This window comes from Ochotona curzoniae, unplaced genomic scaffold, assembly GCF_017591425.1.
Source record: "Ochotona curzoniae isolate NIBS_2020 unplaced genomic scaffold, NIBS_Ocur_1.0 contig_2723, whole genome shotgun sequence".
Taxonomy (NCBI): Eukaryota; Metazoa; Chordata; class Mammalia; order Lagomorpha; family Ochotonidae; genus Ochotona; species Ochotona curzoniae.
Window position 1 is genome coordinate 24,296,246 of NW_024465573.1, and position 25,163 is coordinate 24,321,408.

Below are 25,163 nucleotides of genomic sequence, written 5' to 3' on the forward strand. Positions count from 1 at the left end.
CAACAGCACAGTCAGTCACAGCGCAGGCTGGCTCTGGACATTGAAGGCACCAGCATGAAGGCTGGGCAGGAGCACCTGCTCACAACATCAAGTGGGCAATGATCCCCAGCCAAGGACAGTCCAGACACTGGGAGGCTGGCTTTCCAGCAAAAACCCTCACCCTCATCTACTGTCCCTGTCACCAGGGCTTCAGGGTGCTGCTCACTCTTGGCTGGTCCCCAAGTGAGCATCAGAGCAGCTGGAATTACTGAGGTCACCTTCCAGGCCTTTCTCTGGGCTCTCTTTGGACTCTACCTCCTCTCTTTGTGGACCCCTCTGCGGGAACATCCATGGTGCTGGCTCTTGTCTGCAAAAGGTGCCCAGTCTGGGGTTCTGGAGGAAGCTGGCAGCTGTCCTGGTTCCTGCAGAATGTGGAAGGGCAGCACACACACACACACACACACACAGTGGCACACAGTGGAGGTGGGAATCATGCAGGTGCCCACAAATGCTGCATATGGCCGAGGGTCCCTGGGCCTGAGTGTTTGCAGCAGTCCGTGTTGCAAGGGGGGAGACAGGACCTCGGTTAGGATTTCTGGAAGCGCACCTCACTCTAGGAAAGAGCAATCAGGAGAGTGCAATGAGGGTGAGGCTGGGCTTTGGGTAAGTACAGATACCCTCTCACTCCCTCCCAGGTGAGGGTCCTGGGTCTACACCCAACCCAGCTGTCAGCCAGCTCCCTCTGCCTCTGGAAGAGAGTGCCAGGAAAGAGAGAAGGAGCACCTCAGCATCATGAGAGCCCTTTGCATTCAGCCCTGGAGACCCCCACTCCAGCCCCTCTGTGCTCCTCACAATTCTGCCCTCTCCCTAGGAAGAGGACAGAAGGGCTGGGCATGGCACTGCCTGCTTCCCAGTGTACACCGAAGGCCCAGGAAGGGCAGGGGTGGAGCCTGGGTCCTAAGGTTCTGCTTCCTGCCCTAGAGGGAGGGCCTTCTAGAGGAACCAGAAGGAAACTCAGACAAACAGCAGACCCAACATGTGATGTGTCTCTGGACACTCAGGCTGAGTGGACCTCTGTCTGTGCTCCTAGCAGGGCCTGGGCTTCCTTGCTTTCCCATTTCTAGAGATAACCAGACTGTCCAGTGCAGTGCTGGTGCTAGGCACTCACCTCCATCTTGCTGTAAATCCAAGGAAGGACTTCGGTCACTTTGGTGTACACCCCAGGCTTGTTTTTCTGGCCACAGCCTGTGCCCCAGCTGGTGACACCCGCCAGGTACCAGCGGCTGTTCTGCTGGCAGACAAGAGGTCCCCCACTGTCTCCCTGAAGGGGAGAGTGAGTATGTCAGCCAGGGAGCAGGGGAGAGAGGTAGACTCTGCTCTGGAAAGGAAAGCCCCAGTTCCCGCATCAACCCCAACATGCTAACCTCCTTCCACCCCAGGATCCCAGGCCCTGAGCCCTGGCCTTGCTGCCTTACCTGGCAAGAGTCCCTACCCCCACGCAGGTCCCCAGCACACATCATCCTTGGGGTAAGGTAGCTGTCATACACCAGGTAGTCATTGCACTTCCGGAAGTCGATGAGATTGACCTGCACCTCCCGGAGGAAGGGGGATGTCTTCTCTTCAGTGAAGTTGGGATGGAGGAGAGGGGGTGGGCAGTTGATGAGCCCCTGGATCTCCAGCTGCCCCTCCCCCACAAGACTGAGACTTGGCCTCCTGGGAGTAGTGAGCTCCCTGCCTGTGCTTGGGCTATGTGACTGGACACTAGGACACAAGGGAACTCACTCATGTGCCAGACACGACTCATTGTGCATGAAACAGACCTACTTGAGCATGTACTAGGAAGCTTCCCTGGCCACACCCACCTACATTCAGAGCACCGTGGTCCTTTCAGAAACCACGTGCCCTACAGAGGGTGAGCCTTACTGATCAATTTGCAGGTGGAGAATCCTAGTACCAAAGAACTGTGTGCCTTTCAGCTGGTGGCTAGGCTTGGATTGGAAGAGGGCTGTGGCCACACCATCACACAGAGCCATGGAAAAGCAGCCCTGCTGCTGGGAATTGGCCTGAGTGTAACCATGCCACCAGTGCTGCTGAGGTATCCCCTGGGGGAACATAGAGGCCAGCAAGTCACCTGTGATCAGGATGAGCTAGGTCAAAGCAACAGTCTTTTTGCACAGGATCACGATGCTAACCTCAAAAACATCCAATATCCCTTCTTCCTGCCATTGAAGGTGCCAGCTTCTTCATTAGCAATCATGGCTTTGGATTCCTCCCTCCTTCCAGAAGAAATTACTAAGATTCCCAATCATAGAGTTGTCCCCCTTTGCCCCCCTTAGCATCCAGTCTAGAGAAAAGTCCCACATCTTTGAACCTTCTTCAAAGCACACCGATGCAATGACAAACTCCTAACACTGTCTTATAGAGATTCTCCACAGCTCCCCGTGGTGTGTCACCCCACAACCTCCAATGCAATAAGCCATGAAACCAACTTGTTCCCCTACAGGGATCTCCAGGTGGTCTTGCCATACCACCTATGCTGGCATATGCATATACACATATACACACACACATATATATATATATGCATATACATTCAGACATAGACCCTTGAATCTGTTAACCCAAACTCTCACCCACATAAGCTTCCTCTACATACACATCACCTCCATACATGCACATGTGTAGACCTGCACTTGCACACACAACACAGTGCATCCGCTCTCACCATCTGTCTCTTTGGTCTTGCCAAAACCTGTGATCCAGCACGTCTCGTTGAGACTGAAAGTCTGTCCATGCATGGGGAGGCAGGCAGGGTGCACGTGAGCTGAAATGTGATTGCAAGACATCAGTGAAGGAGCAAGGCTGGAGGGATTCAGACACAGGACACAGAGGAGCAAGAACTTAACACTCTAGGAGGCCCAGAGCAGTGAGGAATCCTCCAGAGTCTTGGGCTAACTGGACAAGAAACACCCTCACATTATCCTAACCCTTTAGCCAGAGTCCCAGAACCATTCTGAGTTGCTGCCACATTGGGCATGCATAGATGCTTAGAAGCTCTCTTATGCCAAGTAAACACTGACAGCTGCAGGTCTCTCCTTACCAAGCCCAGCTCTCCTGGCTGAGCCTTCCCCGTGCCTTTTCCTTGGAGGGAACAGAACAGCTGCAGGCCACGCTTTCTGGGTGCTCTTGTGACCTGGTGGGAGGCTACCTGTTGGTTGGCCAGGGCCATGACTCGCCCCACAAATGTTCAACTGGCCCATGGTGAGACGCCTCCCCAAGAAGGACACAGCCCTTGGCACTGACCAAAAACCATAGCACAGTTGTCCGCACACCCAGAAGGATGGAGAAGGGGCCATCGAGGACCACCTCCTAAGCTCTCTCTGGGAACTGGTGTCCCTGATAGAGGGCATCGACCACCGGATACCAAGTTGGAGGAGGCAAGCATAAACAGGATGTTTGTAGCATTAGCAACTGTTGCTGCTCACTGCAGCCTCCTGTCTGCAAACATTGAGTTAGAGGGCAAAGTAGACAGCCAGGAGAGAAACAGAGAGGGAGGATGAATGAACGCCCAATCCTATACACTGGGCTTTAAACACTGACACCTACCGCGTTCTGTCTGCTAGAGAGCAAACAGAAAGTAAATGAAGGGATAAAACCATGCATTATTCACCAACAAAGGAAAACCTGCTTTCTAGTCTACATCCATTATTTTCTGTGTACCACTGCTAAATGCCCATTGAGAGATATGCCACTCACTTATGTAGGGAATTTGATTTCTCAGTGAGTTTTCACACGCTTTTCCCAGAAAGAACTGTGACTCCCAGGTGCGAAGCCTGCCAAATGAATTTCAGAAGATCTGGCCTGATTTCTGAACCAAAAAGCAGGGCACATGGTCCAATGTGAATCTGCACTACAATTCTTGGACTAAGGGTCTGCTTCCTGCCCAGGACGGTTTATCAGAGCCTGGAGGAGGAACTGTCACAAGCCGGAAGGCACTGGCCACGAGATGAGGACTTTCATTTGGTTTTAGAAATGACTTTGCTTTTAGAATGTCAAGTAACGTTAAGGGGTCTTGACAGTAGGTAAGATCTGGGCGTTAAGTCTAATGGAATGTGGGTTTTACAAGGTTGAGAGGAACTGTGCCCCTGGATGTATATATGTGTGTGCTCATATCTGAGCCCCCATCAAGGCTGGAGGGTGTAGCTTTGGAGGTGTGGTGATGTGGGCGTGGTTATGTGTGGGCATGGCTGGAGGGTGGGTGTGGCCACAACTAAGCATGGGTCTGGGCCAGCCCTGCCCAGACAAGCTGTGCAGAGATCCTCCTCCTCACCCCACTGTGATGAGCTCACAGCTCTGACTCACAGCAGCACCACCCCCGTAATGAATGTGCCAGGAAGCACCAGCTCACAGGTTCAGGACACAAAAACGGCAGGATCAACCAGAGAGCCATCCTTCTGTTCTTCCTCCACCTGAACAGCTTGGCTGATGCTCTCTAGCACCTCCTTTAGGGGCCCTCTGGGGTACCATTTGCGTACCTGCACTATCTGTTCTTGGGCAAGCTCACCCTCCTCTGTGCTCCTCTCATCATCACTGGGCTCCCTGACTTGCCCTGGTGCATGTTGTTGGTTCTATTTGTCACTGTAATTGCAGAGCTGATTGTGTAGTAGTACACACAGCAAGGACCTGATAAATGAGCTAGTCAATGAAGGAGGCCTTCTCTGTTCACAGTGACCCGTGGACTCTAGCACTACCTGTGTGTAGCTTCTCTTGGTTCTGGGCTCACCTACATGGCAGTTGGCTGAAGGGTGGGTGCAGCCCACATTCTTGGCTGCCATGTCTGTAATTTGGAGCTCAAGGGTAGGAGCACTGCTTGGGAGTCACAGTGACCTGGATCCCACCCTGGAGCTGCCACCTTCTACCTGTAGCTTCAGGGAGTTCTCTTGCTCTCAGATGAAGCTATTAATAGAACCTGCTTAGCGGGGTTGGTCAGTTGGTTGGGAGGAACCCATGAAATAGTGTATGTAAAATGCCTTCCCGTGTCTGACCCTAAGTGCTCAGTTGAGACTAGCAGAACAATTCAATCCATGCGTATTGATGCAGACCAGTATCCAAGCCCTGGCTCTGTCATCAGTTGGTGATGCGAGTTGTATCATTTGGGGCATAAGTCTTTCAAGCTCCCTGGGCCTCGATTTCCCCAACTATAAAGTCAAAGTGTCCCACATCATCATTTCTAGGACTCCCAGGGCTCGGCTGGGTGCAGCTGGGGCACATTGTCACTCACCAGACAGGGTCAAGGGCTTGGAGAGCCGGATGAGAGCGATGTCATAGTCGTCTTGCTCATCAGTGTAGTTGCCGTTGATGATGATCTGGGAGATGGAGGCCGCCTCGGGCAGCTGGTGCAGGTTGTTGGTGCCCACGTATATCTTCCAGCCCTCCAGGATCTTCTCGCGGGTGCTGCAAGAGCGTGGGCTGGTTACCTGTCTGGCAGAGCTTGTGGGTGGTACTCAAGGAGCTGCAGCCCTAAATACCAGCTTGGAGATGGGAGGACGAATGGGACAGCCTCAGAAGGTGACCTTCTGTCTTCTCCCAGGAGGCCATAGCATCCCTCTTCACCCCAGAAGGCATTCTGAGCAGGACACTCTGTACCTTGCCATGCTATAGAGGGAGGCACACATGAGATAGGGCTCCCCTCGCCCACAGTTTCCTCTTGTGGCTCCAAGGATTGAATTATGTGGGGCGGGGGTAGGGGACGGTAGATCTCATCATGGCCCCTCTGTACCTGTAGAGACTTTGACAGGATGCAGTGGCCTGAAGCAGACTCATACTGGGGAAGTTGATGCTCCTGTGCCTGACCCCTTTTCTGCTTGTTAGATCGGGCTTGGGCCTTCCAGAGGACAAGGCTGGCTGGTGGCTCAGCAGCTTATGGCATGTTCCTCCCTCAAGCCTTGTCCTACAGTTCTCGATTTCCCAGACCCTTCTCCTGCAAGTTTTAACTACAAGAACAGGAAGCTGAAACTAAACCCAAAGCTCTCATTTCTGTTCTTCAGGGACAAGCGCCCTCTGCCCAGCTGTCCTACTCTCCTGAATACCATCGTGGCCTCTTCTCACCCGAGGGCCTTACCCCTCAATCCTGCCCCTCAAGGGATCATTGCAGCCACACCTGCACTGTTTGGCCCCAGGTGAGCATACCAGGATGGCACCCAGAGTCCTCCTGCACAGAAAGGTCGTTGTGTGGTCAGCCCTTTTCCTGCTGACACCCCATGAGTCACCTGCCACCTCAGAGACTTACACAAAGAAGCAGTGGGCAGCGGTGAGCACCCACTGGGCGTCGATGAGCGTGCCCCCACAGATGTGGGTGGTACCGTAGTGTAGACTGGCTTGCCAGGGCCACTTGCTCTCGGGAGCCAGGGCCCCTCCCACGATCCTCCCAGTCATGGCTCGCAGTCCACAGTCTGGAGGTGGGGTTGGGGGAGTGGAGGGGAAGCAGAATAGACCAGTGGTGAGCTCAGAGCCTCTGCCACATTCAGCCTGAAGCAAACCTGTGCAGAATGACAGGCATTCTTCTACCCACAATGGCCTCGCTCTCTGAATCTGATGGAGTCTGGCTGCTTTCCTCCGGCACAGCCATCCCCTGCCAGGTTGGAGATTTGACTCTAGGCAGCCCTCTTTCCCTTCAATCGTTCTTTCAGTAATTCAACAAATGCTCATAATGGCCCATGCTTTGGCCCCCTATGGGGCCTGAAGTTTGTGATGCAGAATGCCAGGGCTGCCATTAGGTGGATAGATTCTACTTAAAAAAAAATACACAAAAACTTTGTTTTCTAAAAGGTTTATCTGAAATCTTTAAAGAGCTACAGAGAGAGGGGGAGAGAGGATGAGCAGCATCATCCAGCTGCGGATTCACTCCCTAAATGGCTGTGCCGGCCAAGGCTGTGCCAGGCTGGAGCTGGGCACCAAGAAACTCTATGTGGGGTTTCCATGTACATGGGTGGCAGGGACCCAGGGATGTGGGCCATCTTCTGCTACCTCCCAGATGCATCAGCAGGAAGCTGGGTTGGAGGCGGAACAGCTGCATTTGAACTGGCCCCCCTGTGGCAGGCTTAACCCTCTGCACCATAGTGGACCAATTCTAACACAGCGCTGCATTGATGAACAGCATCATGGGGAATCTCAGTCATTTCAAAACCAAAGGGAAATAGAACTAAGATGCACAAGTGGGGACCATGGAGTCTCCAATGGACATTCAGTGCTACTGGGAGCCCTTCATCCCAGCCCGCTCTGGAGCGAGTCATTCCAGGAGGATGGCTGCTGGAGGGTGCTGGGCATGAGTCCCCATCTCTTTGAGAGGAGCTCTGGCTAGGGAGCCGGGTCTCCAGTTAGTTCTGTCTGTGGAGACTGAAGCTTTACACTGAGCTAGCAGGTACTCTCCCAGCCCACCTGCTCCTGCCCAGAATCCAGTAAGAAGCATTCAAAGGGCCCTCATGGAAGGAGAGAGGTTACTGGGCAGCCCATGCTAGGAGCAGAAGTTACTCTGGGCTGACTCAAGCCTTGTGGGAATCCTTGCCCTAAAACAGGTCTTTTCCTAGCTTAGATCCCTAGGCCAGCCCAACCCTCTGCCCACATTCCCACCCCACATGGGTCACAATACAGGAAGAAGAGTGTCTTACGGGAACACTGGAGAGAGACGTACCGCTGGGAAGGGCATTCGGACCTGCAGGAAGAGACACAGAAGATAGGAAAGGGGCACATTAACTGACTCCTTCAGGTAGTCTTCCTGATTTACTTGTTTAGTTCCTGTCTCCTTCCCAAGGAAGCTCCCTTTGGCACAAGAAGGTGGAGAGCCTGACCTTCCTCTTCCCAGAAGGACTATCTCCTTTCCAGTGTTGTCTCTGGAAATGGGGAGAACACAGTGCGGATCATTTCCACCCTCATCTGTTACCCTGAGTCTCTGGCAGTGAGTGGACAATACATGCTGGCCAGATCCAGGTTCTTTGAACCCAGGATTTCATTGTCCCTGCATCATGGAACAGCTGAACAGGTGGCTCCTTGGTGGAACAGGAACAGGCAACAGATGCCCTGCCTAATGAACTGTCCCTCACCGCCCTTTTTTCTGGGGCACTGCTTGCTCTCTGTCCCCACAAGGCAAACAAGGCTCCTGGGGGTCTGCCCCCATGCTCCTTTCTCAAGGGAGAGGCTACAGAAGAGAAGGAGGCTAGGGCCCCAATGGGCTCCTTGTGGCTGACTTTTTATATTTGGCACCCCGCTCCCAGCAGAAATGTTTACACTTCCCTACCCCAAGTGTACCCTTGCAGAAACTCTCAGCCCAAATCCAGCTGAAGAATGGCTCCAAGGTCGACCAGCTGTCTCAGAAAGGCAATTTAGTAATTAACTAACCTTGGGCTACCACTAACCTTGAGGGTCTGGTCTTCCCCAAGGCCCCTAAAACCTTTGCTATTATGAAATGGTGCTGTCAGTGAGGCCTGAGCATTCATTCTAGACTTTTAAGTCCTCCTCCAAGGTCCACCAACCCCAGACACCCCCGCTCTCAAACAGGTAGTGTGGCCCACCATACCCTACCGGTACAGGCTTTCCTGGAGGGTGGAGTTGTATTCAGAGATAGAAAAGCTGCTGCTAAAGTCCCTGTGAGCCACTTCGGTTGTCCGGTAAGCACTGTGGGGGAGGAGGGACAAAAGAATGAGCCCAAGGAAGTGGAGCGCGCCTGCATCCCCCACTGCTGTGCAAGTCCCCACCAGCCCCATGGACAGAGGCTGCCAGCGGTGGGTAGGACAGCAGCCACTGGCCCAAGCTGCAGTCAGGGCTCCACATGGCCAGAGCCCCACCCATGGATTGCATGCTGTGTACTGGCTCAGCAGTTCTCCAAGTCTGGTCCCAGTAGCATCACCTGGCAAAGTCGGTAGGTGAGTTCGCAGGCCCCACCCCACACCGGCTAAATCAGAAATTCTGGATGGGCCTGGCAGGTTGTGTTTCAGCTGGTTTGTCAGGTGGTACCCATGCATGCTGGGAATTGGGAAACACTAGTCCAGCCCTTTTCCATCCACATTGACGTCTATGTACCAGCCACATCACCCTACACCCACTGAACCCAATCTGCATTTACAGGTCACCAGGTCATTGGTTTGCACATTAAAGTTTCAGAACTTGGAGCAGGTGTTGGCCTAGAGGTTAAGATGCCACATCCACTGGTAGTGCCTGGGTTCAACTCCTGACTCCAGCTTCCTGCTCTTCCTCTCCCTAGGAGGCAGCAGGCGATAGCACACATAGCTGGGTCTCTGCCACCTACATGGGAAGCCCAGACTGCATTTCTGGCTTTTAGTTTTGGCAGGTCCAGCCCCAGCTGCCATGAACCTTGAGCATTTGAGAGTAAAATCACTGAAGGAAGATCCCTCTTTCTCTCTCCCTGCTCTTCATTTCTAGCTAATTAACTAATTGCTTGATTAATTAAGAGAAAACTTGAAAACCTTGAACAAGCATGCTGGTGATTCTGAGAGCACAGTGTACCTGAGGACGACCTTGGCAGTTGGCTAAGCAGGCTCTGCATCCTAATCCCAAAGATGCTGAGTGGGGGGAGCATTTTTACACGCTGATCCTTGCACTGTCTGCCAGGAACTAGAAGAATGAGGTGTGCCTATGCCTGAAACAAGGCCTTCACTCATGGCACTGTGCTTCCCAGAGGCCTTGATCCTTCTGTGATCTCTCTAGGCACCTTCTCTGTCCCATGTCCCCAGCACTTCCCACACAACCTGCTCATCACATAGCATCGTGCTGGGATTGTCAGTTTACGCCTTTCACCCACACTGTAACAGGGATCTTCCAGGGAAGGATATTGTCCTATTCTTCGGCATCTGGGCACCACACAGAGCCACTGGCCCATGGTAAAAGCTCAAGGAATGATCTCTTGAGTAAGCAACAGATAGCTGCATGCTCAAGAAAGACCCAGATTTTCATGAGGTCCCACTACTTGTGAGTGAAAGATGCCCAGAGCTTCCCCTACCCCCTCAAGATCCACGGATCAGGCTGCCCCAGACCATGACTCTGGGGCAGCAGAGGCTTTGCAGAACTAGTTCCAGGTGCCAGTCTCCAGCTCCTGGCTTTCAGGTGCTTCTTCCTTAGAGAACCCAAGTGAGCCCCCAGACCCTTCTCTCCACAACCTCATTCACTTTGGTGAGCTCTAGAACCACTCAGCTTAAATCCCAGGCTGGTACTTGGCCTAGCAGTTCAGATGTTACTTGGAATATCTGACACCCCACAATGGAGTGCCTAGGTTTGAGTCCCACCTCTACTTCTGACTCCAGCTACCTGCTAAGGCACATCCTGGGATGCAATGGTGACAGCTCAAATACTAGGGTCTTTGTGCCTACATGGGAAACCTGGACTGAGTTCCTAGCTTCTGGCTTTGGCTTGGTTCAGCTTTGGTTATTGTGGGAAATTGGGAGTGAACAAGCAAACGGAAATTTGTCTCCCCGTGTCCTCAAAAAATAAACACACACACACACACACACACACAAAACAAAAAACAACTTCTGACCTCTCAGGCTAAGATGGAGAAAGATGTCTTCCAATCTTAGAGGAAGGCCACTAGCATGAGCATCTTGGCTTCAGATCTTCAGAGTCCGAGATTTTGATAACTTGGCCTGGCCACACCTGCCCCTACCATTTCCCATTTAATGAGTTCCCACCACCTTGTAACTGATTTGGCTCAAGGTCTACCCAAGGGCTTGGCCATAGTGATGTAAAAAGATAGGGTCCACCTAACACACAGGGGGTCATCCTGGAAGGACGGGGCAGAACCATTAAATATGGCAAAGACATGAAGGTGCTGGGGTCACATAGCAGCCTGATGTTATTGTAGCTACACACATCATCACTGGGGCCTTGTGGGACCAGCCTGCCTCAGACTCAGGGCACCCAAGGTCAGTGTCTTTTTGAAAGACTCAGGGGGCCCTGAGACGCTGAGGTCAGTGAGGTGTCCCAGGCCTTTTCACCACAAGGGTCCTACAAAGTGCCTGAGCTACCATCTGAAATCAGGACCCCCCGAGGGAGGCTCACCTCTCGAAACCCAGCTGTCGGCAGGTCTTCTGAGAGTAGGAGTCATTCCAGCTGTGGCTGCAAACGGGCAACCACTCGTGGGAGGATCCAGAGTAGACTTTCAGCAAAGACGTATCCCAGTCGAACCTCACTGTCGGGCAAGAAAAGGGGGCAGGGCAGAGCCTCAGCTCCAAGGCTGTAGCCAGCTCTTGTGGGAGGAGCTGAGTAAAGCAGTCCGGTCCCCAGGCTCCTTGCTGAGATCCAGGAGAGATGTGGAAGGCTGGCCCCGGCAGCCATGGTCAGCTAGAACTCAGCAGTTCAATGTGGTCATTAAGGCAGCATCCTGGCAGGACTGTGGCAGGCTGGGGAGTCCAAGAAGGCACTGCCGGCAGGAGGGGCAGGCTCTGGCAGGACAAGGAGAATCACAAGATCCATGATTGGATGCATGTCCCCAGAACAGGCTTGGTTGCCGATGGCTTGGTCATCCCCTACTCTCGAGGCCTTGGCTCAGAAAGATGTTTGAGTGCATCAAGGTGAGCTGTTTACAACTAGGCTTTCAAGAAACTGGAGGTGATCATCAGAGGTGACCTGTCAGACGCGGACTTTGGGCCCCTGCCCCCCTACAGCCAGAGCTGCTCTATTTGGCTCAGTCTGATAGCCAGGAGCCATCAGGGGACCTGTTCAAGCCATTCATTTTACAATTTACGAGACTGCAGCTCCCAGAGAAGAGAAGTGGCTCATCTAAGACACATAGCATTAAGCCAGGTTTCAAATCCAAGCTGGCTATAAGTAAAACCCAAATCTTCTGATGCCCTGTCCATTGCCTGCTGTTGCACTGGCACACAGTTTAGAGTTACAACAATATGTGCACATACTTATGCAGAGATGCATGCCTGTGCAGTATGCACACACACAAACACATATGCACTATGCACATAACGCTCACATGGGCACATATATGCACACATCACACATTAATACATATACAAATATATGCATAGATGCACATGTGCACAATCATTTGATATACACATATGCACATGCATGCATGGAGGCAATGCGCTCGTGTGCATACACATGTATACACTCATGTTTTCCTGCTGGGCCTCCTTACCACAGCCCAGTTCGTCGCTCTTCAGCTTGCAGTCCACCACCCCATCACAGCGAACGGCATGGCTGGGGCAGCTCTCCACTGGCTCTTTGTACTTGATCCCCGTGTGGCCCCTCCAGAAGTGGACTGGAACAAAAGAAGCAGGTGGCTGGGTCACCACTAGCCACAGAGACAAGACTGTAAGCAGCCCAAGGCCCTTGGGGGTTCGGAGACACCGACCTGCAATCCCTCTTGGACTCTGGGGCTCTCGTCCCCCATCTGTGTGGAGAGAAAGGCTGCTCAGGACTGCTCTGGAATGCTCCAAAAAGCTTCTGCACCAGGCAGACTCGAGCAGCCAGCCACTCCGAGAGAAACAGAGAGAGGAAAAGGAAGAGGGAGATGGAGGTGGGTACCACTGTGGCACTGTGGGCACTTCCCTATGAACACACTGGCCAAGGTGGCGACCAGAGAACAATCTGTATCCGAGCCCACTCTGAGAGCACCCAGCCCGGTTCTGCTGAGCCATAGTCCTCTCTGCTCAGCCCTGACCCTATAGCTGCCTGTCTCTACAGCATCCAAAGTCTCAGTGTGCAATCCAGGCAGCCAATACCCAAGTGCACAGATGAGGCCTAGAAGAAAACAACTTCTTCACAAACCGCTTGAGCAGTCAGCTCCCTGACACGGTCTCTAGCAACAGCCTCGGTTCAGGGCAGGAACAACCCCACTGCTACTCAGAGGCACCTTTCCCTGGGGACCCTCATAGGAAGGAGTCCCAGCCCTTCCTCTTATCTTTCTGTCCCCAGTCTTCTCACTGGGCCCACCAAACTCTCAGTCTCCTAAGCTCAAGGCCATCTGGTATGATGGTCCTTCCAAGTCTTCTAACATGCAGGCCTAGGGATTGCCCACTCTGTGCCCTAAATGCTTGACCCTTCAGCAAGCTCCTGAAGCCTATGGCTTGGTGATTCTGCTGGGTAGAAGGGAGGGCTTGGGATAGGGGTTTGGGAGGAGACCTGGCTCTCATCCTGGCACCACCATATAGCTGCTGGGCAGCCTGCGCATGTCATACCACCTCTCTGGCCCTGGGAGGTCTGGAGGATCTGCCCTACAACAAACAGCCAGTGGGCACTTCAGGAAAGCTAGAAACTACCCCTGCCTTGACAGCTATTGCTGCAATGGGCAAGCCCATCACCCTTGGGTGCTGCCTGCCCCTCCAGGAGTCACTTCCTATGCTCTCGTGGAGTAAAGGGTCCCTGTGATGAGAAACCAGGGCTAGGCAGCAAGCTCCAGCCCCAGGTGGTCTCCTATCAATACCACGTGGTGAGTGCTGAGGCCTCTATGTACCCTGTGACAGTGATGCCACTGCCTGGGCAGCAGGTAGGGGAATACACTCAGAAAAGCCATTCACTGGAGGGTTGCACAGCCAGCAAGTGTGGGGCCAGGATGCCTGGGCAGGTCTGCCTAGCACTGATGTGCTGTTCTGTTGGTACACTTCCTGTTCTCACCACCTGGCCCCTGCCCCTCTCCCTCGGCCATCATCTCTCTCTCCGTCACCCTCTGGTTCCACTGGCTGGAATCCCTAGCTCTAAGGATAGGATGGCATGTCATGTGTTCCTAGTCCTCCTAAGATGGCCCCGTGTGCCGGGATGCCTAAGCTTTGAGCCCTGGATATCTTTTCCCTAAGAGAGAGGAAGAACTGAGCAGGAGCTGGAACTTCTCAGCCACTTGTACTACTGAGAGAGCATCTTGAGGCACTTTCCCAGGGTTTTCATGGTTGGCTGGCTGATTTGCTTTGCAATTAGCCCTTACAGAGTAAGGTTTTGCATCAGACATCATGTCCATTTCCATGGATGCCTCATAACCCAGTGAAATCCAGATGAGATCTTCCAGGACACAGAGCAGGTGGAAGGAGTGAATGTGCTTGGAATGATCTTGTCAGTTAACCCGAGTCAGTAACAAAGATGAGCCCAAGGAACTGTAATGCCTGCACCCTTCACCCAACCACCTCCAAGGAGCCTGGAAGGACCATGACCCCAGGCCATGTGCCGGAGGGTCCCTCTGTGAACCCAACATGGGATCCCCCATGCGGTTCCTGCTGCATACCCCATGCCTAGTCCCACCCAGCAATGACCAGAACCCATCCCCATCCTTCTGTTCAAACTCACAGAGAATGATGAGTGAGATCACGAGGGCGATGAGGAGGAGGACACATCCGATGAGCGGCAGCCGCTTCTGACTCTCCTGCCAGGAAAACTTGGGCACGCTGGTACCTAGGAGCAGCAGGTCAGTGGCAGGGGAGGGTGAGGCCATGGAGGAAGGAGATGACAGATGGAAGCAGACCTCTGCAACCCAGAATCTGATGACTACTCTTCCTCTGGGCGAGCCTGCATCCTCTGAATTCTCTTTGCCTGCTTGTGAGCTGAGGCTCCTAAGGCTCATTTTACAGATGGGGGAACTGGGCTCATGGGTATGAAATAAGCTATCTGAGCCTATTCTGCTGGTGAGCAACAGGGCATCTGACTCCAAAGCCTTTCCACCTCCCATCACCACCAAAGTATTCACACACCTGGCGAGGGCATGGCTGTGGATTGGGTCCAAGCCTTGGCCAGCATCAGACATCATCCAGCCCTTTTGGCTCGTGGTGGGGAGGAGAGAGGGAACTGTGTAAAGTCTAGGGGTGGGAAGAGGGCAATGATGAGATGGGCAGAAACCAGTTCCTTAAGAACAGAGCCATTCTCAGAGATCATTGCCCTCTCTGGCTTCTTGCAGCTGAACCATTTAATCAACAGTTTGGAAAGCTGGGATGGGGTAGGGGGCAGGATTGACCAGTTGTCAGCTTGGTCAGAATGCCTCCCTGGCCTCCTTGAACCCAAACAGGGCCACATGATCACGACCTTGCTCCTTTCCAGGCCACAGCTTCCCTGGCAGACACACAGGGCAGAACAAGGCAAGAACTTCACCAGAGCCCTGCCCTCCACTGCAGCCAGGGCGCAGGCCTGTCTTGGCAGCTTCCTGTGTTCCAGGTGCCCCAATGGGCCTGGATGCCTATGCCCTACTCCCTTGGCTCCTCATTCCTCACTATCTTGGGTTTCTAAGTGTGATTTCCTGTGCTTCTTCTTCCTCAGCTTCTTCATTGTCTGCCTAACTGTCCCGCGCCTTCACCTGCTTGGCTTGCATAAGGAGCTCGGAGCGCCAGCTCTCATTTCCTCCCTGCCTGGGGCCAACTTCCGTGTCTCCCCTTGCCGCCCGCCCCAGCACCACATCCCTCCTTACCTGGAGCCTCCCTGGTGGCTGGTGTTGAGGTGGTGGGAGATGCCCGGACTGGCACAGCCCCTACTGGTGTCGTTCTGACAAGATACACTCTTGTTGGGGAGGGTGTCACGGTGGCTGACCTGGAAGATGGTGACCCACCCGACGATGACCTGGAAGGGGGTGTCCGGGCTGGAGACACCCTCGCCGGGGGAGCATTCTGAAAGCAGAGCACAGAGCATCTCTCAGGCTGCTGCCCTGCTGACCCATGCTAGCCGTGCCCAGCAGGGACACAGATGCTCTGGGGATGCATGGGGCAAGTGGCTGAGGGTTGAGCAAAGCCTCCAGAGGAGAAGGGCGTATCCAAGGGCAGACTGGAAGTTCAAAGAGCCTACTGTCTGCAGCCCCTTACTATCCCCCCACCCCAGCACCTGCAGAGCTGTGCTATGGCTTGAACTGGGTTTGGCCCCTGAAATAACACAACAGTCATGAATTTTGATTATATTAATGCAAGTGTGGCATCTGGGAGGAGCACCTGATGGGTTCCTAGGTTCTCAGAAGGTAGCTCTAGAGAGAGAATTGGTTAGGAAGGCCTAGGGAGGCCTAGCTGTTCTCTCTGCATTCTGGCTCACTTGCAGTTCCTCTCAGGCCCCATCATCACTTCTCATCATCTCACCAGATACCCAACACATGAGGCCACCTGACCTTGATGTTGCACCTCTACAACTGCAAGCTTTAAAAAAGCTTTCTGTTTACAAAGTCACTTGCCCTCAGTTTTTCATGGTGCTCATGAAATGCTGATGGGGCCAGATGGGCTGAGGCCAGGGAGCCATCTGCTGGGTGATGGGGACACCTGCTTAGGTTGCTCGTGTCCAGAGAAGACACTTTTGGACTGGACTTCTACACTGAGCCCTCACATCAAGGAAGCATGGCCAAAAGTGGGGGGAAGCGATCTCTTCTGCTGCCCCTTCACTTCCACCCCAGCCTAGCTATCCATATCTTCCAAGCATGTGTGTATGGTACCAGAAGACTGTTCTTACAATGAGCTGCTGTCAAAAGTGGACAGAGCACTATTGAGAAAAAGCCTTGTCCTGCTTCATAGCTAGAATTCTCACACACAAATGCACATGCATACTCTGCCCCTGCTCCCTGCCAATTCATCAGGGAACCCAGAGAGGCAAGAGCAGGCAGATTCCAGTCCCATCACGATTGAATGAGATCCTCCACCTTCAATAGCTGCAGGTAGAGTGATTGATCAAATTAGCTTTAATAGTTTCACTTACAGTTATGCGGTAAGTAGCCCGCTCCAAGTGCTTTGTAAGTGCTTACCCATCTAATCTGCTTAATGATGCTTTCAGGTAGGAATTGCTATTATCCCTATTTTACACAGGGGAAAGTAGGGGCAGAGAGATTGGGAAATTTCATCAAGTTCTGAGAGCTAGAAGGTAGCAGAGTCAGGGTTTGAACTCAGGAAATCAGGTCCAGAGGTCACGTGCCATCCACCAGGCTTTGCTAGTTCCCAGGGGCAGGGATGAGGGTTACTTGGGAGGGTGCAGCAGCTGGCACAAGCAGGCAATCCAGGACTGGAGGTCCTGCTGCCTTTCTGGGGTTCCCATGCCTTTGGTGCTGCACACCTAGGCCAGGAGCCAGTGGGTTGTCAGGGAGGATGAAGAGGGCTTGAGCATCCTCTGCTTACTGCTCCCTGGCAGCCTGGGACTCCTCTAAACTGCCTGCTACCCCACACAGGTACCTCAGACCCTGTTCCCATAGCAATATTTTCAGCTGAACTGGAAATGGACCTAGCCCAAGAACTACTCTGACCCTGGGAAGCAAGAATGAGAGAGAAAGCCCACCTGATCTGGGAGCCCCTGTCCAAAAGGCTGCATAAAGGGGTACAGAAGTTCTAGACCTCTCTGGTGAACATCCAGCCCTTCGTCTCCATCCCTCACCTACCACTGGGCTTGAAAACATCTAACATTGTTAAGTGGATCGGTTGTAAGACCTCCCTAGGTAGGATGTGTGAGCCACATCAACAGCATCAGCCATAGGGTTCTATCCTTGAAACTTCCTCTTTGGGCGTAGTTGGTAATTGGTTTTGTCACTTGCCTATTTTTCTGGAGGTTGAGAGATGAATTCCAGGAGTTACAAGCAGCTGCCCCACTTAGCTTGCCAGAGGTGGGAGCAGATGCAGCTCTCCCAGCAGGTGCTAGGGCTCGTGAATGGATGTGAGCAAGAATGCAGGAATCTAATACCCCAGTCAGCTATGCATCAATCACTTGGGTGTGTGTAGGGGCCTGAAAGGCACTTGCTTCTGCTGCCAATCCAGTGGCCTGGCAGCCAGGGTCTCCCTCTCATGACCTAGTCTAGACGGAGACTAAATTTCTATATAACAAAGATAAGTTAGCCCCAACGGCTTCAGGTGGAGCAGGACTGGGTGTGGGAAGCAGGAGAGATGGGAACAGATGGACATGTACCCACTGACGCCACATGGTTTGGAGTCAGGCAGACCTGGGCCCTATGCTACTCTGTAGCAATGTGACCTTGGAGCAGTCACTTTTACCCAGGTCTTTTACCTTTCTCTAAAAATAATAATGTTTAGGAGAGCTCCTTCCAGCATGGAGCATTCAGCAGTTACAGTACAAATGGCTGCTGTTCTCTACTTTGGCCTTGGTACACACATTGCAGCACTTGCCTATCCAGCTTTCCCTATATGTCTGTCCCAGCTAGAGAGGAAATGTCTGTGATTCAGCACAATAAAATACACAGGGTACTTTAAAGTTTATGATGCACTTTCACAGCTGTAGCATCCTGAGCTCCTTCTGACATCTCTGGGATATGGTACTTTTAGAAGCCCATTGCACAGAAAAGAAAGCCAAGGTTCAGAGCTCAGAACCGCCCAGGCAGGGTCCTTTCTCCAGCCTATTTGTGCTTGAGTCCTCTGCCCCGTTGGAGTTGGAATAAAACCCTGGTGATTCCATCTTCCTCTCTGAGATGTGTGTATGGCCGCCACACTGCCTCAGGGCCCTGGGCCTGTGAGATGGGGGCTGGGGCCTCACAGAGTCAGGAATATCCTGGGAACTTGGGAGAAGGCTGGGGTTCCTGTATGGATCTACGTTTAGTGGGACTTTCCAGCCCCATGGTCAGCCAGAATCAGGCAAACATGGTGACCCAGGGTTGCAGCAAAAGGACCATAGTGACTGTGTTGGATTTAGCCTTACCCCTGACCCAGCTGTGTGACACAGGTCAAGTGATTTCACCTCATTACGTATTGGTTTTCTTATCCAGAAAGCTGAGCTAACATGGTAGGCACAGCTGGTGGGTGCAGAGCAGTGCCACACGGCGGACCTGGGTCACGGTAGCTAGGGCAGTGGAGTCTGTTTAAGAATGCTTGAGATATAAAGATCTGTGTGAAGTCTTGCATGGCTGCATCCCTTCCTCCCTGGTTCCCTGGCACAAGTGACTACACCCTCCACACAGGTCACATGGCTCATCCCATCTCCCCCTGACAAGCAGCAAGGAGCCATGAAAAAGCCATAACAAAGACCACAGTCAGCTGAGCATTTGATTCAGCTACTTTTAGTCTTACCCTGGATGTTCTCAGCCCCCTTGACCTAGACCTCATGCCTGAGGACCAAGGAGATCAAGACCGTATCCTAATCCACGCAGCAGGTGAAGGACAGGATCTGGTTCCAGGAAGGCTGCTAGGAGCAAGCTGAGCCTCCAGCAGCAGTGCCTCAAGCACGAGCCTCCTCTCTGCAGAACTTCACACTCTTCATCTCCTTTGAGTCTCACAATGTCCTTAATTGGCAAATGGGGCAAGGATGATGGATTCTCCCCACCCCCAGTCCACTGTGTATCCAAGAGGACTTCCAATAAGGTCGTAAGAAATACAATTTAAAGCTAAGTTTAATGGTAATCACCCAGTACCAATGGTTTACATAGATGTATACATGTGAGAAGATATGCATGGTACCTGCACATGTGTAGGTAGTCACCCAAACTTCACGATGAAGGACACACAATTGGCAATCCATGCCTGGTTTGCATAACACACATTTCCCACCAGCTCTCCATGATTCCCTTCCTGTGTGAAGCTTCAGAGGGACCCAGGGAGAGCTTGAGCTCCTGAATCAGCTGGCAGCCTGAGTGCTGTGACACACTCCAGCCCAGGGTGTAGGCACCACCCCAGCAAGACCTGGTGATCATGCCCATGTTACCCATGCATAATGGGCAGGAACTAAGGGGCTAGAATGAAAGGGCTGGCCCTGGAGGTGACAGGGCTGAGAGGTACCCAGGGCAGAAGGGGAGAGGCCCAGAGGCAAATGAGTAGGAAGCCATGGGATGGGGGAACCGGGAGGCACACGAGAGGCACACAGGAGGCCAGGAGCAGGCAGATTGGCAATGCTCCCCAAGGGCTGAAAACCCTGGGTCAGGAGAGCCTGACTGCCGGGAGAAGGCAGGTAGAGAGAGGTCAGGTCTGCGGACCAGGTTAAGAGAAGATCTCCCAGACCAAAGAGCTGAGTGAAAGCAGCCAGCTGGGGACGTCAGGGGGAAGCAGCATCCAGAGGAGGGCTGTCTGCTCCACAACCACCAGCCTCAACTCAACCTCCACCTAAACCACTGTGGGAAGTTGGAAGAGCTGCCGTCTGAAGGGACCACAAGAGCAGGAGGCTACACTGCTGCCTTTCTTGAGGCATTTCGCAGCCTGCTCCCTGGCAACTAACCTGCCGTATAAGCTACTCCATTGCTAATTAATTTCCTTTCCTCCATTCTTGGAGAGCACCTGCAGAGCTTCCAGCCTCCTACTCGGGGGCCCATGTGGCCCCAGCCTCTGAGCAGATGCCAGAGCAGGTGTGGCATGAGGAGGGTGGAGCCAGGACCAGAACCCAAAAGACCTCCTGAACCCAGGCCTTTACTGGTGAGCACAAGACATGGAAATGGCACTCAGGATGCTGGCTCCTTGATGGGACCTGGCACGGACCCCTCCCATAACCTGCCGATAGCCACGGGTGCAGGGGGCTGGAGAAAGGCAAATCCCATGAGTGGTCCTGAGCCATTTTTGGCCCCACCTGTCCTGGCTGCATATCCGGTGGCAGGGGTGGTGGTGGAAGGCATGCTCTGGGTTGTTGCTGCTTCTACCTGTCAGTGCCTTTATAACTCCTGCCAACTCCCCAACACAGAGGGGCCCTGCTGTCTCTAATCTTCCTAGGATGGGAGGAAGGCAGGCAGGGCAGGGTTCTATGGAAAGGCAGGGAGAGAGCTGAGAATGGCCTGGCTTTGCGGTACTTCCTCCCAACTTTCCTGGCCAGGACCCCAAAGGATTATTATTTCCATTTTACAGATAAGATATGGAGGCCCAAAAAACTCACATACTATGCCCAAAGTTATCCCCAGGTCTATCTTACAGCAAAGCAGGCATCAGCAAAGCCCAAGACACCTTCCTTGCTCTCAGCCCAGTGCCCTCTCTGCCATGGCTTCCTCGGGTTGAGCTCCTGCAGAGACCCTGTCTCTCAGGGGTCCCCCAGACTACGAAAGGAGGGGAGATAGTTAAGGAGCCCTCCCCCCACATGTGTCCTGCCCAAGGTCTCCCCTGGGTCTTCTAGGGATCAGCTAGTGATGCCAAGGAGGAGAAGACCTCTGCGTTGAAGGTCACAGCTGAATTGGGCATGGCATCTTCTTGGGGTTCTGTGGCTGCTGTTGTGGGCAGTGGCTTGGGCTCTGGGCAAGATGTGTGGTGGTCACTGAGAGCCACAGGTGGGCAGTGAGGGGGACACGTTCAAAGCTGTCCTGCTGGAGCCAGAGAGTAGCAAGTGGCCATGACAATAGTGACAGCCAGTCTGTCTCCTCAGGGCGCCTTCAAGTCTGGGCCCTGATTTGTCCTGGGCCATCCCTTACAGAAATACATATATATATTTATATTTCCAGTTCTCAGTGCCTCCTGTATCTTGGGAGATCCTCATTAGGTCAAAATCAAAATACCTCCTCATTCATTCATTCATCATCAAATGCTATGAAAGATATCGAGTGTCCATGCCTGACAGCGAGCATTGTGTAAGTCAGCAGAACTGCAGCCTGTTTCTTGCTGTGACTGTGTCCTCCTTCCCAGCCAACACTAGCTGCGGCTCAGGGCTGATGTGTAATGGGGGTTCCCTGGGTGGTCCTGCAGAGGGGTCTGCTTTCTCAAGACGGGGTGGGGGTGCTGCCAAGGCCTCCTCTTAGCCGAAGAAGCTGGGTTCCCTGTGGCACCTTCGGTAAGGCCTGCCCCACTGGCCCTGCACAGTCCACTTCTGTTGTTGTTTCACCAGGAGGAAGCTGTGTTGCCAAAATAAGACACTTAGGCTAAGTGGCCGCTGTTACATCAGTCGTTAGCCCTCCCACCTGGTACCTGACCTCCAGCACCATATACACACTCCTACCTGTCTGCCCTCCTGTTCACTGAGTCGTAAGGGACAATCCGGAAAGGCACAGTGGAGTGTGTCAGCTGAGCGCTAGTGACACCACGTGCCAGAGGTGTCAGATGAAGGCAGTGTGCAAAAAATAGACCTGGCCAGGTGTCATTCCAGAGCACCTGCATTACATTTGGGCACTAGGTGATAGCCCATCAGTCTGCCACTGCAGATTCCTGCCAAGGCCCCTTGGGGGGGAGCATGCCTATTCCTGGACCCCAACCATTTCCCCAAGACTACCCAATCTGAGGTCTTAAGAAGACCCAGGACAAGAAAAGCCTTGGGCCCGGTGCGGTGGCGGTGGCGCAAGTGGTTAAGGTCCTCGCCTTGCACGCCCGGGATCCCATATGGGTGCCGGTTCTATCCTGGCAGACCCACTTCCCATCCAGCTCCCTGCCTGTGGCCTGGGAAAGCAGTCGAGGACGGCCCAAAGCTTTGGGACCCTGCACCCACGTGGGAGACCCAGAAGAGGCTCATGGCTTCGGATCGGCATAGCATCGGCTGTTGCGCTCACTTGGGGAGTGAATCATCGGACGGAAGATCTTCCTCTCTGTCTCTCCTCTCTGTATATCCGCCTTTCCAATAAAAAATAATAAAAATAAATCTTTAAAAAATAAAAGAAAAGCCTCACCACAAAAATCGTCCCACACTGGGCCCAGTCTGAAAAAGCATAGAATGCACAGTGTTTTTCAGAACAGACATGTGGTTCCAAGATGGTCCACCCTGGATCCCACTGTGCATAGCTCTAGGCTTCCACTTAGCTGACAAACCCAGGCTCCCTGTGGCACCTTCAACAAGGCCTGCCCCAGAGGCCCTGCTCAGTCCACCTCTTTTGTTACACCAGGAAGAAGCTGTGTTGCCAAAACAAGACACTTAGGCTAAGTGGCCGCTTAGCCCTCCCACCTGGTGCCCGGCCTCTGTCCAAGAACCGGAAAGGAGCTTCGAATCGGGGCAGGAGTCTGTTTGTCCCACCTTCTTCTCTGATAACTAGGGAAACTGAGGTACAGAAGGAAGATTCTTGCTCCAATAGGGATCCAGGCTGAGACCCTAGACAGCAATGAGGATGGAGACCCTAAATCTTCATACTCGGAATCTCTGTGTCTCTGTCCATTCATCCACTTCGCACATCTCCAACTATGCCCAAAGCTATCCAAGAATATTCCACGTGGGAAAGACACCAACGGGAGGCTTAAGGCAGGTAGCATTGTGATCCCATTTCACAGATGTAGAATCGATGTTCAGAAAGCCCAAGGGGCTTGCCTTCGGGACACGTTTGGCTCTCTGTCCGCCATAACACATGGCTTTTCTTTTGAAGGTGGCAAAGCTGAGACGATGGCCCTGTTTTTCCCAGCTTCCTCTGGATACCCAGCAGGTGGCACAGAGGATACCAGACTCAAGTTACCAGCTAGTCTCTTCCTCACTCCTTCCTGGAACAGAGGGACAAACTGCATGTCTCTATGATCGAGCCCTCTAGGGAAGGCCTGGCTAGAGAGGACCCATTTCCCCAGCCTGCCTGTTCTTTGTCAGTCTTAAGAAACCTGTTGCCGCCAGTACAAAGTGTCCCAAGTCCAGCTCCCCAGCTGCCAGCTGTGTTTCAGGCTCCCCACACTGGCAGTTCTACCCTAGAGAGGGGGTGTATTCGAGAGCCTTAAATCAGGACATGGAGATTCTGTTTTTTCATTCTTAGGTAAGAAAGGATGATTGCTCTTCCAGAATGAATGTGGCTGCTACTATTCCTTTGCTGCTTCATTCATAAGGAACTGAGAGCTCCTGTTTTCCCACCAGCAATTCCACATCCGCTCCTCACCCAGTGCCCCTCTGCACCCTCCACCTCCTAGCCCCCATGGGGGTCTACGGCTTCCTCTAATCCTGCCATGTCTACCTCTGACCTGGGCAGACAGCTCAGCCTTTCTCCTCCTTTGGGTTTAGGGACCAGCAAGTTTAGCCTCTCAGCAAGTCACTAAGGAGGATGCTCCAGGGCTGTGGCGGGGGGACAATGGACTGACTTCCCCACGACCTAGGAATCCCCCACTTTTCTGCTCTCTAGAGCCCCTAGAAGCCCAAGAGGTTCAATGACCTTGGAGAGGTGGTGACCAGAGCAGAGGAGATGGGAGGCAGCAGGTGAGGGAGAGAAGAAGTTACGAGGGGCTGGAACAAATGCAGGAGAAATTGTAGTCAAGGTTGTTGAAGTGTCTGGAGTTTCAAAGGGATCACAAGGCAACTACCTGCAGAACATGGGATCAGCCGATCTTACTCAAACCCAAAGATAGTGGAGTGGAGCAGGGAAGTCAGAGTCTGGGTGGGCTTCCTTTAGCAGGAAGGACAGAGGCACAGGGAGCAAAGCTTGGTGGTGGTCGGGAGGTGGGGGAGTTCCTGTCCCTGCCCAGCCCTCCCCACAGAGCAGCTGCTCTCCACCACCCCACACACAGCTGAGCAGCAGTGGAAGAGACTAACAGAGGGTATGCGGTTAGAACTAAGGCAGGACTTCCCCAGCACAAAGGGTATGAAACCCAAAAATAAGTGACTAAGAAGGTTTGTGGGAGGGAGGAGCACAGAATCTGCTCTGTTGAACAGAACACTGGGAGTCCCATGTTCCTGGGATGGTATGGAAACCAAGGAAGGGAGGGAGACAAGATGATCAGTTAGAACATTTCTGCTCCTCAAGGCAGCAAAACCAGACCAGAGTCTCCAGGAACCAAAGCTCCCATTACGCAGGCACCCTGACCACAGTGCTGCCTGGCCATGGGTAGGGGTCACAGGCAGCCCTGGTGCTCACTACCAAAGCCCAAGCTCCGGTGGTGGCCTCGCCGGGGACTCCTTCTAGGAACCACAGTCAGCTGAAGGGGGCCAGGAGATTGTGCTGTGCGGCAGCTTCAAGCCAAACAGTGCGCCTCTCACTCCCCTTAGAACCTGCAGCACGGGACACAGCTGCCTCACCTGGCTCCCAGCCCCAGCCCTGTTCCCCAGGCTCTGGCCAGAGGCCCGCAGAGGCCACACTCACCCGGCGGCCGTCCCTCTCCATGGTCTCGGAGCTGGCGGCCAGTGTCCCAGCTCAGCTCATGTCCACAGGAAGACCCATGGCAGCCCCCGGATTCCCGGGCCTGTGGGGAAAGGGGCTTCCAGGGCCGAGGGCCGGCCCCCAACGAATGGGGCGGGGAAGCCGGTTGGGATGTGTGAGGTAATCCTGAATGTAGTATAAACAACACAGAACTTGCCAGACCTGTCCCTCCTCCCCTGTCCGGGGCCACCCCAGTTACTCAGCAAATACTGAGTCCCGGTGGGGGGGTGGTGTATGAAACCCCCCACCCTACCCAAAGCAGCCTCCAGGGCTCCCTGCTGCCTCTTGTAGGGGGACT

General features: G+C 53.4%; 1 protein-coding gene across 1 annotated transcript; it reads right to left on the reverse strand.

Moving 5' to 3' along the window:
- Positions 1 to 565: 565 nt before the first annotated feature.
- Positions 566 to 24,829, reverse strand: TMPRSS13 (transmembrane serine protease 13). Its single transcript, XM_040976734.1, has 13 exons — positions 24,809 to 24,829; positions 15,386 to 15,581; positions 14,278 to 14,382; positions 12,140 to 12,262; positions 11,047 to 11,176; positions 8,557 to 8,649; positions 7,647 to 7,690; positions 6,269 to 6,431; positions 5,261 to 5,433; positions 2,705 to 2,803; positions 1,455 to 1,597; positions 1,148 to 1,300; positions 566 to 592 (listed from the first exon to the last, which is right to left on the reverse strand). The coding sequence occupies exons 1-13, from the start codon at positions 24,827 to 24,829 to the stop codon at positions 566 to 568; spliced, it is 1,470 nt and encodes a 489-aa protein (XP_040832668.1).
- Positions 24,830 to 25,163: the final 334 nt, after the last annotated feature.

Bases quoted from the DNA above. Each gene is read 5' to 3' on its own strand.
- TMPRSS13 (XM_040976734.1), bottom strand. From the start codon at position 24,829: ATGGAGAGGGACGGCCGCCGG. The intron at 5,434-6,268 runs GTAAGTCTCTGA...ACGCTCTTGCAG, and splicing joins GCTGCCCACTGCTTCTTTGT to CACCCGCGAGAAGATCCTGG. The intron at 2,804-5,260 runs GTGAGTGACAAT...ATCACATTTCAG, and splicing joins CAAGCCCTTGACCCTGTCTG to CTCACGTGCACCCTGCCTGC.